At 29.3% G+C, this 17,078-nt stretch overlaps 1 protein-coding gene across 1 annotated transcript; it reads left to right on the top strand.

Annotated features, from left to right (window-relative positions):
* Positions 1-13,327: 13,327 nt before the first annotated feature.
* Positions 13,328-16,619, top strand: Ubc6 (ubiquitin conjugating enzyme 6). Its single transcript, XM_065313370.1, has 3 exons — positions 13,328-13,879; positions 13,999-14,284; positions 15,436-16,619. The coding sequence occupies exons 1-3, from the start codon at positions 13,836-13,838 to the stop codon at positions 15,559-15,561; spliced, it is 456 nt and encodes a 151-aa protein (XP_065169442.1). The 5' UTR covers positions 13,328-13,835; the 3' UTR covers positions 15,562-16,619.
* Positions 16,620-17,078: the final 459 nt, after the last annotated feature.

The following is a 17,078-nucleotide window of genomic DNA, read 5'->3' as shown; positions in this document are numbered from 1 at the left end:
ATCAGTCTAAAATTCAATTCACGTACAGTTTTAAATAAATATAACAATGGATTACGTATTTAACAAAGAAGATAATTATATAAATAGTTTTATCCGAGATGGTTTTATCCAAGTGTATGTAAGAACCAATCGGAATTATGTAAAATGATTACATCAAATATTTAACGCAAGTTCAACATTAATATTTGTTAGTACAGGTGATTTATAATATAGTAATGATAATATAAAAATCAATTTTGTTGAAAAATAAGCTGAAACAGTGACATAGCTATCAGTGTCCTTTCATAATGGAGTGGATCAACAATTTCACTCGTGCTAACCGAATTGTCTCAACTCAAGAACCACTGCAATTTGAAGATGTGGCAATTGCCCCTTTTATTATTCGCAAAATTTTCTTATCAGACCAAACGCGTTTTGCGCTTCTGCTGTTCTGTATATATTATATAAACCCTGTTCTGCTGACGGTTGGCATGACAGGACACTGCTATAAATTGATAAGTAAGAAAGTGATCTTAACAGTAAACTTATTTCTTACACTTGTTACAATTGCAGTGATTGATGAATTAAAATTTCAAGAATACGTGGTAGATTTGACACTTTTTATATTCGAAATTACTGCTGTGGTTTTCATTGTGTTTCTCACACGTAACAAACAGCAAATAATAAGCATAATTGATTTAATAAATAATTCATCGTTTGTAAATCCAGCGGATGTTAGACTTCGCCAATTGTTTCTACCAATCAATCAATTTGTGGTTGTTGTATTAACAATATTATCCTGTTATTCAGTGGTAGATATTGCGGTAGCGCCATTTCTAACTTCAAAACTATTTCCGTTTGTAAGTTATAAATACGTAATATCAGTATTAGTTAATGCAAATATTATATAATCTATTTATTTCAGTATTTCTTTACTGATTTAGGTTTTTAAAAGGATTGTGAATGTAATGTTCCATATGCAATTGTATTTTTGTGTCGCAATAATTTGGGTTTTACTCGCTGTATTAGTGATGTATGAAAAATATTTGCAATTCAATTGTGATATGATTTTGGAATCCATGAAAAACTAAAATTCAACACAAATTGGAGCTATCGTCATCAATGTTATGCTACTATTATAAAACATCATATTTTTATCTCTGAGTAAGTATTAATTTTTGTACTTAAAAATATGAATTTTTATTTTTAGATTCTGGAATAAATTATCTGAATATATAAAAATACCTTACTAGCATTGACTGTCATTGGATCAATTGGCTATTCACTGATATTTATAACATTATTAATTGTAAATTATTCACATATCTGATAATTAAATAGATTAATTATACATTTTTTAGGAATTTAATATAATAATTTTTGTTATTTCTATTTTGTATATGGCAATAGGATTTGCCGCTTGCATTCTGTCATCTCAACTCGTGGATATTGTAACTTCATTATAATTTTTACTACTTTATTTATACCAACGAAACGTGTATTTTGTAGAGTACTCAAATACATAATGCAACTTTTAATGAAATTCCATGGGATGGCGACGTTGCAATTGCCAGAAAAATGTTATTTATGAATTTGCGTACCAGAATTCATTTTGTAATACCTGTTGGTAACTTCACAGTGGTATCCAACGAATTTATGATGAAGGTATAAGAATTTGTAAATTCGAAAAAAAAATTATTTAATTGTTAATATTTTTAGTTGTTTAAATTAACGTATTCCATATTCATGATGTACTTTAACAGGATTAATGAGTCAAAACAAGCTAGAGGTAATAATTAAAGTCATAAAAAATGTGAATGAAGTTCAACAGTAATGAGTATTATTTGAATAACTTGAATTTCAATATTATTAAAAAAATGATTTCCTGAATGAAACATTTATGGCTAAATGAACATTCATATTTGTTATATATCACATTAGGCGGATAATTTATAATATAAAAAACATAAAATATATATAATACATAAAATAATAAAATATATAATATAAAAATCAATTTCGTGAATTTTGTCTCATTTGAAACCGAAAACGCATTAGTATCCTTTCATGATGGAATGCATCAACAATTTCATTCGTGCTAACCGAATTGTCCCTACTTACAAAATATTGCAAATTGAAGATGTTGCCATGGCACCTTTTATTCTTCGCAAAATTTTCCTATCAGACAATAAATATTTTGCCCATTTGCTTTTTTGCTTGTATTTTTTAATCCCTATTATGGAGGCAATCGGCATGTCAGGTTACTGCTATAAATTGATAAGTAAGAAAATAATCTCAACAATAAAACTATTAAAATTATATTAAAACATTTGTTACACTTGCAGTAATTGATCAATTACCATTCCATGAGTACGTAGTATACTTAACAATCTTTTTAATTGGAATTACTGGAGGGGCCTTTATGGTGTATATCATTCGTAATAAACAGCAATTATTGGTTTTAATTAACTTTATAAATAAATCATCATTTGTAAATCCTAAGGATGTTCGTTTACGCAAATCATTTCTATTACTCAATCAATTTTTGGTTGTTGTATTAGTCTTATCATCATTTTATTCAGTGGTAGATATTATAACGGGTGTATTTTTAACCTCACAATTTTTCCCTTTTGTATGTAATTTACATACCTATAACAATACTGGAAAATATAAATAATAAAAATGTTATTTATTTCAGCATTATTTTGTTGATTTAGGGTTGTTTGAAATCATCCTAGGAGTAATATTTCGCATTGAATTTTATTTTTGCACCTGTATAATTTGGATTTTACTTACCATGTTTATGACGTATAAAATATATTTGAAATTCCATTGTGATGTGATTTTGGAATCTATGAAGAATCTAAAATTCGAAAGAAATTGGAACAATCGTCATCTGTATTTTGCTACTATTGTAAAACATTATCTTTATATTTCTAAGTAAGTATTAATTTATATAATTTAAAAAATAAAATTAATATTTTTAGATTCTGGAATAAATTATGTGAATCCATAAAAAATATCTTACTAGCAATAACAGTCCTAGGATCAATTGGCTATTCACTCATATTCATAACATTATTAAATGTAAATTAATCTGTAAGTTAACCTGGTAATTAAACAAATAGTAACAATACTTTTTCTAGGAATTTAATATTATAGTTTGTGTTGGCTCCATTTTATATATAACGATAGCATTTTTAGCTTGCATTCTATCCTCTCAACTCGTAGATCTTGTAAATACTTTTCATTACTTTATACATACTAACTAAAACGAGTGTTTTGTAGAGTATTCAAATACACAATGCAACTTTTAATGAAATTCCTTGGGATGGCGACGTTGCAATTGCTAAAAAAATGTTATTTATGAATTTGCGTACCAGAATACATTTTGTAATACCTGTTGGAAACTTCACAGTGGTTTCCAATGAATTTATGATGAAGGCATAAAAGTTTCTAATTTCGTGAAAAATAAATTTAATTGTGAATATTTTCAGGTGTTTAAAATAACGTATTCTATATTCATGATGTACTTTAACACAATTAATGGATCAAAACAAGTTAGGTGTAGTAATTAAATTCATAAAAAATATTCTCGATTTGTCTGCGTTCCAAATGACAAAATAATTATTGAATTAACAAAAAAATTAAGAAACAAAAATAAAAACATTTATGGATAAGGTTCCACAGTAATATTTTAATAACAAGATTTTTTTATTGCTAAATCAACATTCATATTTGTTATAGATCTCATTAGGCTGATAATTTATAATATAGTAATGATAATATGAAAATCAATTTTATCTCATTCATGAATCCACACCATATTAGTATTCTTTCAAAATGGATTGGATCAACAACTTCATTTGTAATTTATAAAATATATTTATTAAAATAATTTGTGATATTCTTGGATTATACAATTTTGTTTGCGAGTTTTACATGTTTTGCCCTGTGGGCATCATCAGAAACTGATTAAATTTGTGTTCTAGGGGTGTTTTGTGTGTCAAGTGTTTGTGTTGTGTTAATGTGTGTTATCGTTGGTTGTAGGTATGTGGAGCTTTTTGAGGGGTTTGAAAGTAGTGTCGTGTATTGAATTTATCTGTTCGTTTAAGAGTGTGTGTTTGAGTTTGTGTTTGTAAATTTGTATATTTTCTTTAATGTTTAGGTATTTATCGTTAGAAGTTTTATTATTTTCAGTTTTTTATGATGCCCACAGCGCGAAACATGTAAAGCTTGCATACAAAATTGTAAAATCCAAGAAAATCACAAAATTATTTTTATAAATATATTTTATAAATCGTTAGAAGTTTTTAATATTGTTAGTGTGTTCTCTATTGTGATGTGTTGGTGGCTGTGTTTTAAGATGTGTTTCGCGTAGTGTGAGTGGTATGTGTGTGGACTTTTTATTGCGTTAGTATGTTCAAAATTTACAACAAAATCATAAAACAAAAACACAACAACTCAATAACAAATAACAACACAAACACACCCACTAAATTCAACACATTCCACTGCATAGACACAGACACATATAACATATCAAATATATTTAAAAACCATAAAATAGCATATAAAACCAATCAAAAATTAATTAGCAAACTACAAACACACACAACAAATAATACAAACATTTTTAAAAATCGTGGTATATGCAAATTCACTTGTCACATATGTCAGGATATATATATAGGTAAAACAAACAGAAATATGATGATCAGATATCAAGAACATACTAACGCAATAAAAAATCCACACACATACCACTCACACCACGCGAAACACATCTTAAAACACAGCCACCAACACAACACAATAGAGAATAATATATTTTATAATATAATAAATATATTTTATAAATTACTACCATGAATTACGTATTCAACTTAGAAAATAATAAAAAAATGTTATTTATGAATTTGCGTACCAGAATACATTTTGAAATACCTGTTGGGAACTTCACAGTGGTTTCGAATGAATTCATGATGAAGGCATGATAATTTATTATCACGTTAAAAATAAATCTAATCGTAAATATTTTCAGGTGTTTAAAATAACGTATTCTATTTTCATGTTGTTCTTTAACACGTTTAATGTGTCAAATTAAGTTATTAATATTAATTGAGTTCATAAAAATATACTGGATTTGCTTCAAATGATAGTAAACTTAAAATATTTTAAAAAGTTTAAGAAACAAAGAATATGATTAGAATAACTCTAGATTTGGTTCGTCAGTAATCTATATTATTTCAATAATTCAACTTTCAATACTATTAAGAAATGATTTCTCAAATCAAACATTTATTGCTAAATTCACATTCATATTTGTTATGTATCACATTGTATATATAATTGATTATATAGTAATCTAATATATAAAATTATGGTGTCACAGTATTAGTACTCCTCCATACTCCTCTTCTTTGGGCAAAATTTTCACCCCTGCACCCCTTTCCTCTCTATCTTTAATAGCATCAGTAAGTTTCATCATTTCAGTAAGTTTCTCGATTGAAACAGTCACTACGCTCGCTCTCAATCAATATTTGATGCTTAATATACTAATATCCGAGATAGTGAGCTTTATGTATAAAACATACAGAATTTAAAAAAGATTAAATGAAATATTTAACAACATTAATATTTGTTACTTCACTTTGTGCATATAATTTAAATGGTAATGATAACGAATAATCGTAATATAGTAATGATAATATAAAAATCAATTTTGTTGAAAGAATGAGCTGAAACCGTGACATAGCTGTTAGTATCCTCTCGTAATGGAGTGGATCAACAATTATATTCGTGCTAACCAAATTGTCTCCACTGACAAAACATTGCATATTGAAGATGTTGCCATAGCGCCTTATATTCTTCGTAATATTTTATTAACAAACACTGAAAGTTGCAGACGTCTTTCATTTTGCATGTATGTTATAAACCCCATTTTCCTGGTAGCAGGCTTGACAGGACATTGCTATAAATTGATAAGTAAGAAAATAATCACAACAATAAACTTATTTTAAACATTTGTTACAATTGCAGTAATTGATCAATTACCATTCCAAGAGTATGCAGTACACTTAACAATTTTTATAATTGGAATTACTGGTGCGGCTTTCATTGCGTATACAAGACATGATAAACAGCAATTATTGGTTTTAATGGACATTATAAACAATTCACCTTTTGTAAATCCTAAAAATGTGCGTCTACGCAAGTCATTTCTATTAATCAATCAATTTCTGGTTGTTACATTGATAATATTATCCTGTTATTCAGTGGTAGATATTATAGCTGCGCCATTTTTAATCTCAAAATTTTTTCCTTTTGTAAGTAACATACATATATACATATAACAACACAGATAAAAGTGTGTAATAAATATTTTATTTCTTTTAGTATTATTTTGTTGATTTGGGTTTATTCAATATCGCCGTGAGTGTGATATTTCGCATTGAGTTTTATTTTTGCGCCGTGATAATTTGGACTTTACTCACTATGTTCATGACGTATAAATTATATTTGAAATTTAATTGTGAGATGATTATGAAAGCATTGAAGTATCTAAAATTTGAAACAAATTTGAATAATCGCCATCGACATTTTGCTATTATTATAAAACACCATCTCTTTATGACTCAGTGAGTACTATTTTATAAAATTTAAAAAAATAAATTTATTATTTTTTATTATTTTTTAGATTCTGGACTAAATTATGTGAATCCATAAAAAATATCTTACTAATAATAACAGTCCTGGGAGCAATTGGCTATTCACTCATATTTATAACATTATTAATTGTAAGTTAATCTGAAACTTAATCTAGTAATTAAACAAATAGTTATAATATTTATTCTAGGAATTTAATATTATAGTTTGTGTTGTCTCCGTTATATACATAACGATGGGTCTTTTAGCTTGCATTCTGTCCTCTGAACTCGTAGATCTTGTAAATATTTTTCAGAATTTTATTCTCAATAAATTATAATTTAACATGTGTTTTGTAGACTATTCAATTTCATAATACTACTTTTGATGAGATTCCTTGGGATGGCGACGTTGCAATTGTCAAAAAATTGCTAATTATGAATATGCGCACCAGAATGCATTTTGTAATACCTATTGGAGACTTTACAGTGGTTTCCAATGAATTTATGATGAAGGCATAAAAGTTTCTAATTTCGTAAAAAATAAATTTAATCGTGAATATTTTCAGGTGTTTAAAATAACGTATTCCATGTTCATGATGTACTTTAACACAATTAATGGATCAAAATAAGTTAGGTGTAGTAATTAAATTCATAAAAAATATTCTCGATTTGTCTGCGTTCCAAATAACAAAATAATTATTGAATTAACATAAAAATTTAATGAACAAAAATAAAAACTAAACATTTATGGATAAGGTTCCACAGTAATATTTCAATATCAAGAATTTTTTAATGCTAAATCAACATTCCTGTTTGTTACAGATCTCATTAGGCAGATAATTTATAATATAGTAATGATAATACAAAAATCAATTTTATCTCATTCATGCTTCCACACCATATTAGTATTCTTTCAAAATGGATTGGATCAACAACTTCATTCGTGCTAACCGCATTGTCCCTACTAAACAAGCACTACAAATTGAAGATGTTGCCATGGGGCCTTTCGTTCTTCACAAAATTTTCTTATCAGACAATAAACGTTTCGCCCATCTGCTGTTCTGCATGTATTATATAATCCCTATTATCGAGGCAATCGGCTTATCAGGACACTGCTATAAACTGATAAGTAAGAAAATCATCTCAAGAAAATTATCTCTTTATACTTATTTTGAATCCGTCTTACAATTGCAGTAATTGATGAATTACAATTTCAAGAATATGTGGCGCAGTTGACATTTTTTATGATTGCAATTACAGGTGTGACTTTTATTGTGTATGCCACACGGAATAAACCGCAATTGTTGGTTTTAATGGACTTTATAAATAATTCATCATTTGTAAATCCAAAAGATGTTCGTCTGCGCAAATCATTTCTATTACTCAATCAATTTCTGGTTGTTGTATTAGTCCTATCATCATGTTATTCAGTTGTAGATATTGTTACGTCGCTAATTTTAACTTCACAATTTTTCCCTTTTGTAAGTAACAGACATATATACATATAACAATACAGATAATAGTATATTAAGTAACAAGTGGCTAACGAGGGAATTACAGACGCGATTTGATTGAGAGCGAGCGAAGCGAGCGAGTCTTTAACAACGTTTAGCCACGAGGTGCTTATTATTTGTATTTCAACTTTTATATTTTAAATCATCGAAATTTACTCACACACTTATACAAACTATAAGGTTATACGTTTGACTGACATCGCATGGCTTTTCATACCGGCTTGTGCTGCTCCGTGGGCCAATGCGCAGGCGCTTGCTCCGTCGCGTGCATAATGCAAGTACATAACGAATATTATGTACGGCTTGGCCGTCCGTATATAAAGTACCACTTTATGTGTCTAAAAACCGTGGAAAAAGTGGCGTTTTATAGTTGGAAGTAGAAAAAAAATGTATTAAATATTTTATTTATTTTAGCATTATTTTGTTGATTTGGGGTTGTTTAAAATCATCCTGGGTGTAATATTTCGCATTGAATTTTATTTTTGCACCTGTTTAATTTGGATTTTACTTACTATGTTCATGACGTATAAAATATATTTGGAATTTAATTGTGATATGATATTGGAATCTATGAAAAAACTGAAATTTGAAAAAAATTTGAGTAATCGTCATCAATATTTTGCCACTATTATAAAACATCATCTTTATATTTCTCAGTAAGTATTATTTTATAGAATTTAAATAGTTTAATTTATTATTTTTTAGATTTTGGAAAAAATTATGTGAATCCATAAAACAGATCTTACTAGCAATGACGATCCTTGGATCAATTGGCTATTCACTCATATTTATAACATTTTTAATTGTAAGTAAATCTGTAAGTTAATCTAATAATTAAACAAATAGTTATAATATTTTTTCTAGGAATTTAATATTATAGTTTGTGTTGTCTCCATTATATACATAACAATGGGACTTTCAGCTTGCATTCTGTCCTCTCAAGTCGAAGATATTGTAAATATTTTTCATTACTTCATTCTTGACAACTTATATTATGTGTCTTGTAGAGTATTCAAATACATAATGCAACTTTTAATGAGATTCCTTGGAATGGCGATGTTGCAATTGCCAAAAAAATTCTATTTATGAATATGCGTACCAGAAATCATTTTGTAATACCTGTTGGAAATTTCTCAGTGGTTTCCAGTGAATTTTTGATAAAGGCATAATGATTTACTACCACGTAAAAAATAAATCTAATTGTAAATATTTTCAGGTGTTAAAATTAACGTATTCTATATTCATGATGTACTTTAACACGATTAATGAGTCAAAATAAGCTATGTATAATAATTAAGTTCCGAGAAAATACCCTGGATTTGCTTTATAACTATCAAAACATCAAAAAAGTTACAGAAAAAGAAAACGCGGATATGTTTATGTCGATTGACATTAATCGCATATCGTGTAATAAATTATTGCTAAATCAACGTTAATATTCGTTTATCTATCACCTTGTGTAGATAATATATTATATAGTAACGATAATATAAAAATCAATTTTATTTCACATGAATTCATGTCATATCAGTTTTCTTGCAAAATGGATTGGATCAACAATTACATTCGTGCTGACCGAATTGTCTGTACTCACAAAATATTGCAAATTGAAGATGTTGCAATTGCGCCTTTTATTCTTCGCAATTTCTTTTTATCAAAGAATAAACGAGTTGTATTTCTGCAGTTCTGCATGTTTTATATCAACCCTCTTATCCTGACGATTGGCATGATAGGACACGGCTATAAATTGATAAGTAAGAAAATAAGTAAGAATCTCAACATCAAAATTATTTCTAATACTTTTTACAATTGCAGTAATTGATGAATTAAAATTTCAAGAATACGTAATGCATTTGACATTTTTTACAGTTCTAATTACTGGAATAGTGTTTGTCATGCATATCGAACGTAAAAAACAGCAATTATTAGCTCTAATAGAGTTTGCAAATAATACAGAGTTTGTAAATCCAAGGGATTTTCGTCTACGCAAATCATTTCTATTACTCAATCAACTTCTGGTTGTTGTAGTAGCAATATTAATCTGTTATTCAGTGGTAGATATAATGGCAGCGCCATTTTTTCCTTCACCTTTTTTTCCCTTTGTAAGTTATATAAAAACGTAATATCAATAATAGGTAATACAAATATTATATATTTTATTTATTTCAGTATTATTTTTTTGATTTAGGCTCAATTAAAATAATCCTTAATGTAATATTTCATATGGTATTTGATTTCGGAGTTTTAGTGATTTGGATTTTGCTTTGTCTATTTGTGACGTGCGAAAGATATTTGAAATTCAATTGTGATATTATTTTGGAATCAATGAAGAATCTAAAATTCAAAAAAAATTTTAAAGTTCGCCATCAATATTTTGCTAAAATTATAAAACATCATCTTTTGATTTCTCGGTAATATTTTGAATAATAATATAAAAAGATTAATTTATTTTTTTTTAGGTTCTGGTATGAATTACATAAATCTATAAAAAATACCTTACTAACAATAGTAATCTTTGGATCAATTGGCTATTCACTCATATTTATAACATTATTAATGGTGAGTTATTCACATATCTGGTAATTAAACAGATAATTAATATACTTTTTTAGGAATTCAATATTATAATATTTGTTGTCTCTATTTTGTATATGGCAATAGGATTTGCAGCTGGCATTCTGTCATCTCAACTCGTAGATATTGTAAATAATTTACAGACATCATTCTCAACAACTAAAACTTGTGTCTTGTAGAGTACTCAAATACATAATGCAACTTTTAATGAAATTCCATGGGATGGCGACGTTGCAATTGCTAAAAAAATGTTATTTATGAATTTGCGCACCAGAATACATTTTGTAATACCTGTTGGAAATTTCACAGTGATTTCCAATGAATTTTTGATAAAGGCATAATAATTTATAATTACATAAAAATAAATTTAATTGTGAATATTTTCAGGTGTTTAAATTAACGTATTCTATATTCATGATGTACTTGAACACGATTAATGAGTCAAAATAAGCTATGTATAATAATTAAGTTCTGAGAAAATACCCTGGATTTGTTTCGTAACTATCATAACATCAAAAAAGTTACAGAAAACGAAAACCCGGATATGCTTATTGACGATTTATCGATTGACATGTAATAAATTATTGCTAGATCAACGTTAATATTTGTTGGTCTATCACCTTGTGCAGATAATATATAATATAGTAATGATAATATGAAAATCAATTTTATTTCACATGAGTCCAAGTCATATCAGTTTTCTTGCAAAATGGATTGGATCAACAACTACATTCGTCCTAACCGAATTGTCTGTACTCACAAAAGATTGCTAATTGAAGATGTTGCAATTGCGGCTTTTATTCTTCGCAATTTCTTTTTATCAAAGAATAAACGAGTTGTACTTCTGCTGTTCTGTATGTATTATATATTCCCTCTTATCCTGACGGTCGGTATGATAGGACACTGCTATAAATTGATAAGTAAGAAAATAATCTCAATATTAAAATTATTTCTAACACTTTTTACAATTGCAGTAATTGATAAATTGATATTTCAAGAATACGTAATGCATTTGACATTTTTTACAGTTCTAATTACTGGATTAGTGTTTTTCATGCATATCGAACGTAAAAAACAGGAATTATTAGCTCTAATAGAGTTTGCAAATAATACAGAGTTTGTAAATCCAAGGGATTTTCGTCTGCGCAAATCATTTCTATTACTCAATCAACTTCTGGTTGTGGTAGTAGCAATATTATTATGTTATTCAGTGGTAGATATAATGGCAGCGCCATTTCTTCCTTCAACATTTTTTCCTTTTGTAAGTAGTATGCATACATAGATGCATTAATACTAATTAAAATAAATAATATATATTTTACCTATTTTAGTATTACTTTGTTGATTTAGGCTCATTTAAAATAATCCTTAATGTAATATTTCACATGGTATTTGATTTCGGAGTTTTGGTGATTTGGATTTTGCTTTGTCTATTTATGACGTGTGAAAGATATTTGAAATTCAATTGTGATATTATTTTGGAATCAATGAAGAATCTGAAATTCAAAAAAAATTTTAAAGTTCGCCATCAATATTTTGCTAATATTATAAAACATCATGTTTTGATTTCTCGGTAACTATTTTGAATAATAATAAAAAAAAGTTAAACTAAATTAATCTTTTTTAATTAAATTATTCTTTTAAAATTAAATAATTTTTTTTTAATTTAATTTAATTTTTAGGTTCTGGCATGAATTACATAAATCTTTAAAAAATACCTTGCTAACAATTGTAATACTTGGATCAATTGGCTATTCACTCATATTTATAACATTATTAATAGTGAGTTATTCACATATCTGGTAATTAAACAGATTATTAATATACTTTTTTAGGAATTCAATATTATAATATTTGTTGTCTCTATTTTGTATATGGCAATGGCATTTGCAGCTTGCATTCTGTCATCGCAACTCGTAGATATTGTAAATAGTTTACAGACATAATTCTCAACAACTAAAACTTGTGTTTTGTAGAGTATTCAAATACATAATGCAACTTTTAATGAGATTCCATGGGATGGCGACGTTGCAATTGCTAAAAAAATGTTATTTATGAATTTGCGCACCAGAATACATTTTGTAATACCTATTGGAAACTTCACAGTGGTTTCGAATGAATTCATGTTGAAGGTATAATAGTTATTATATAAATTATAATTTATAACCACGTAAAATATAAATCTAATCGTGTATATTTTCAGGTGTTTAAATTAACGTATTCTGTATTCATGATGTTCAATAATACGATTAATGGGTCAAAACTACTTAGAAAATGAAGCAATCAATGTATATCTTTCTCTTGTATTCATAATACTTGTTCTATTTCACTATAGTTTTTAGTGACTTTTCTGGTTACTTATACTGAGTTTAAAAAATACAAATTAATCGTAGTCCATTTAAAAATATCACTATTTAGGAATCTATAAGTACTTATAATGTATAAATTATATAGAAATATTTTACTATAATATGTTTTTGAAACAAAATATTCTATATATCGTACAAAAACAATCTAAAACCATATAATTGTCAATAATTTTTGCGTCAGTGTGTCAGAATTGACAGATACAGTTACAGAACGAAATTCCCTAGGCCGCAAAGATTCCCCCGAATTAACCTGGTGCAAAATAATATGGCGACGGATCCGTCAGATGTGAACGAGTGATTCGTGTCCTTGTCTGTCCCGTCGGTCCCGTCTGTCCAGTAAATCGCGAATCAGCCATCACCCTGAAACGCAATCAGGGTAAACAAGTCGCCAACCGCCATCAAGGCACTCACATCGCACGCGCTGCAGGTAACGCAATCCAAGTGTGCGCCAGCAGCACGCTCGCACTCTTACGCACCTGGCCCTGGACGGACCGACGAATTTTGGCCCCAGCGCAAAACGTAACGTCATGCGAACGACGTCCGTGCACCACAATACGCGCAGTGCAATCCGTGCGGATCGCGGGTGAGTGAATCGTCGGTGCTGGTTCCGTCGTCTACAGGCGTCCGACCAAATTTCAAGTGTGACCAGCGGAATCAGCTGCGGGCACGACACCAGACGCCAGAATCTTATTTTTGCTATTTGCATCCCAACAAGCAAACCAGCACACACACTCGAGTAACCGATTAAAATGTCTACGCCTGCCAGACGACGCCTTATGAGAGATTTTAAACGGTAATTATCGGAATCTTCGAGAATATTTTTTCTCAATATATTTTTAACCTATGACTCATCATTTGCTATATATTGTCTGTGGCTTTGTTTGATTGCAAATTTTCTTAACCTGGTTTTAGTTTACAAGAAGACCCACCGACGGGAGTCAGTGGCGCGCCAACAGACAATAACATTATGATATGGAATGCAGTCATATTTGGCCCACATGATACACCTTTTGAGGATGGCACCTTTAAGCTGACCATTGAGTTCACAGAGGAGTATCCCAACAAACCGCCGACTGTGCGTTTTGTCAGTCACATGTTTCATCCCAATGTCTATGCCGACGGCGGCATTTGTTTAGATATACTACAAAATCGGTGGAGTCCTACATATGATGTATCTGCCATTTTAACTTCTATTCAAGTAAGTTTCTTGTCATTTAATTTGCTTATTTGCAGAAAAATTATTCATAAGGTGTAAAATTTGCATCATGCATGGTAATATCCAGGTGAAATTTAATAGATTTTTCTATTTTAACTTTGAAAATAGGTCTAAATTGGTTTAAATATCATTAATATGAATGAAATTTTTGTCTAGATGTTGATTTTTTAAGGTTATGTTCAATTAAGTTTAAAAGTTGCAAAGATTTAACAAAGTTTCAAAAAACAATTCATTTTCTCATAACTTTCTACTTAACTATAGCTTTAAACGTCGGAAAATTATTATTTAGTACGTTGTTTATTACCTACGCGTACAATTACATGTTTTGACTCCGCTTATATTGACCAACCGGTTATTATGACGTACCTACACTACCAAGTTTGGTTTTCATATAAAATTCTGTATAAAAAGTCGGATATAATGACTTCGCTTACAGTGACATGTCGCTTATTATGACCCATTTGTAATAGATTATGTCCGGTTATAATGACATGATTCTTTACACCTCCGGTAATGTTCGTTGATACCTGACGACGTTCGACACGTGGCGAACTTTTATATTTATTGCTACATTTCTTTTATGATTGTCAAATTACTTTTATGTATTTACTATCGGAAAGACCAAATGCTTAAATAATAAATATAAGCATTCGGGCAGCAGCACCTTGACCACGACTTAATCCGTATTTTCCATTAATCCGCTATTCGACAATCTCAATGCTTTTAAAAACAAGAACCGCATTAAGCAATCGTTCAATTCAAATGTTTTGAAACCGAAGAGGCTTTAATTAAATGAAAAACAAAAGCAGACAAAAATTACAGATTACTTGCAGTAAAAATACACTTGTATGTGTTATAATGTGCTGATTACGTGCAATTTTGATTTTGATTTAATATGTATGTATATGTACATATTTACATAAAAAAGGGTTTTCATTTTACAAAACGCTTTGTATGACGTCCGCTTATTATGACGTGTTTGTCAATTCCCTTCGATGTCATTATAACCGGACTCTACTGTACATGTTTTGGATGCTACATATTTATTAATTATGCTAAAGTTACCATGCAGGATGAAAAATTCAAATTTTTTATCTTTTTATGGTTTAATAATGTTTGTTTCCTGTTTTCAGTCTCTATTAAGTGATCCAAATCCAAATTCGCCGGCGAATTCGATGGCAGCCCAACTATACAAAGAGAATCGACGAGAATACGAAAAACGAGTGAAAGCCTGCGTCGAACAGAGTTTCATCGATTAGCATCCATGTGTGAGCACGAAATAAGCGCGATTGTGTAATATTATCTTAAACATAAAATGCTGAATGAAAATGAAAAAAAAAAAATTACGAATTGCATCCAAACAAAATAACGAGATCAGAGAAACACAAATTACCTACTACTATTACCTACGAATAATATTACATTAGTTACTGCAAACTAAACAGACATCATGTACCCTTTGAACGATTCTTCTTCTGCTCGTGCATGTAAAACGCAACGAAGGCAGGGCCAAGATGCGGACACTACCGAGATTACACATCATTTTGATTCAGTTCGGTCTTGCATTACGTTTATTTCCAAGACGCACACACAAATGTACGGTTATTGGTAGTCCAACATGTATGACATTTTGCTTGATGCGTGTTAACGTGTTATTTTATGTTTGGTTTATTTTTATTTCAACAACTTGTGATGTGAATCCAGAGAAACTGTGAAAAAGAAAATGATGCGAGATCAAATATGATGCTTTAATCAGTTGTGAAATGATTACACGTCGAATGCGCTGGAAAATGCCAAGATTTTTGACCAAAATTTAACCAACTTAAAGCGTTTTACTCCCAAGCTTTATTCGATATTTACAGATTAATGTACATTTTTTTTATGTTTCGGGTGGTATTATAATAGGTATTGTAAAAAATTTGCAAAGAAAGAAAAGAGAGGCGACGTTTATTTTGATTTTTTCACATTGAATTGTGTCGAGTTGATTTGTTTTGAAGTGAAAAGCGAGGATGAGAAATAATTACAGATCGAATATCTGCTTGCTGTTGAAGTAATATAGATGTAAAACATTAATGGATTATCAAACACATGGACTCTCACACACACATGCAAACAGAAATATACACATGCGACAAGCAAACATTTAATGATATCGAGCGTCGTTTGAGCGCGACTATTAAAACAGACACCTTAATGCTGCGTTCGCGCGGGCCAATCTCATCCCATCAGTAGTAGTTGAATGTGTTATTTTATTTTAATGTAATCTACGATAATACTATACTTAAATAAATAAATTATTATGATTAATTCCAACCAAGTGCAATGTATGTTTTACTGCGCGTATTGAATGTTTTTGTATTTGAACTTTTGTATTGTAAAACTTCGATCTTTGTTTGCAAATTATTAGAAAATGTGAGGTTAAAAGGTTTGACTGACGCCGCTTATCATGTCATATGATCTTGTGCTGCGCTGTAGGCCAATGCGCATGCGCAAACCCCACACCGTGACTAAAGTGCTTTAATCACGGCCTCCGTGTTTAAATTACGTCTTTTTGTGTCTCAAAACAGTGGAAAAACTGGTGCTTTAATGGTGGAAGTAGAAAAATGATAATTTTACGCACACGGAGTGCCATTTTAAAGTTTGAAATTAAAAGTTGTGTAGTAGTTGTCATTGGCAACGTTAAAAAATCACTTTTACTCCCTTATTCTTAAAAATACAACATCGCAGATTGGAAAACATTAAAATTTACTAATTCTGTTTTTGCTTTTATTAGTTT

The sequence above is a fragment of the Atheta coriaria genome, unplaced genomic scaffold (assembly GCF_025399875.1).
Source record: "Atheta coriaria isolate IRGN ID8LTWV9N9 unplaced genomic scaffold, Caltech_Dcor_3.1 hic_scaffold_10_pilon, whole genome shotgun sequence".
Taxonomy (NCBI): domain Eukaryota; kingdom Metazoa; phylum Arthropoda; class Insecta; order Coleoptera; family Staphylinidae; genus Dalotia; species Dalotia coriaria.
The sequence above is the reverse complement of the archived record's forward strand: the minus strand, read 5'-3'. Positions and strand labels throughout refer to the sequence as shown.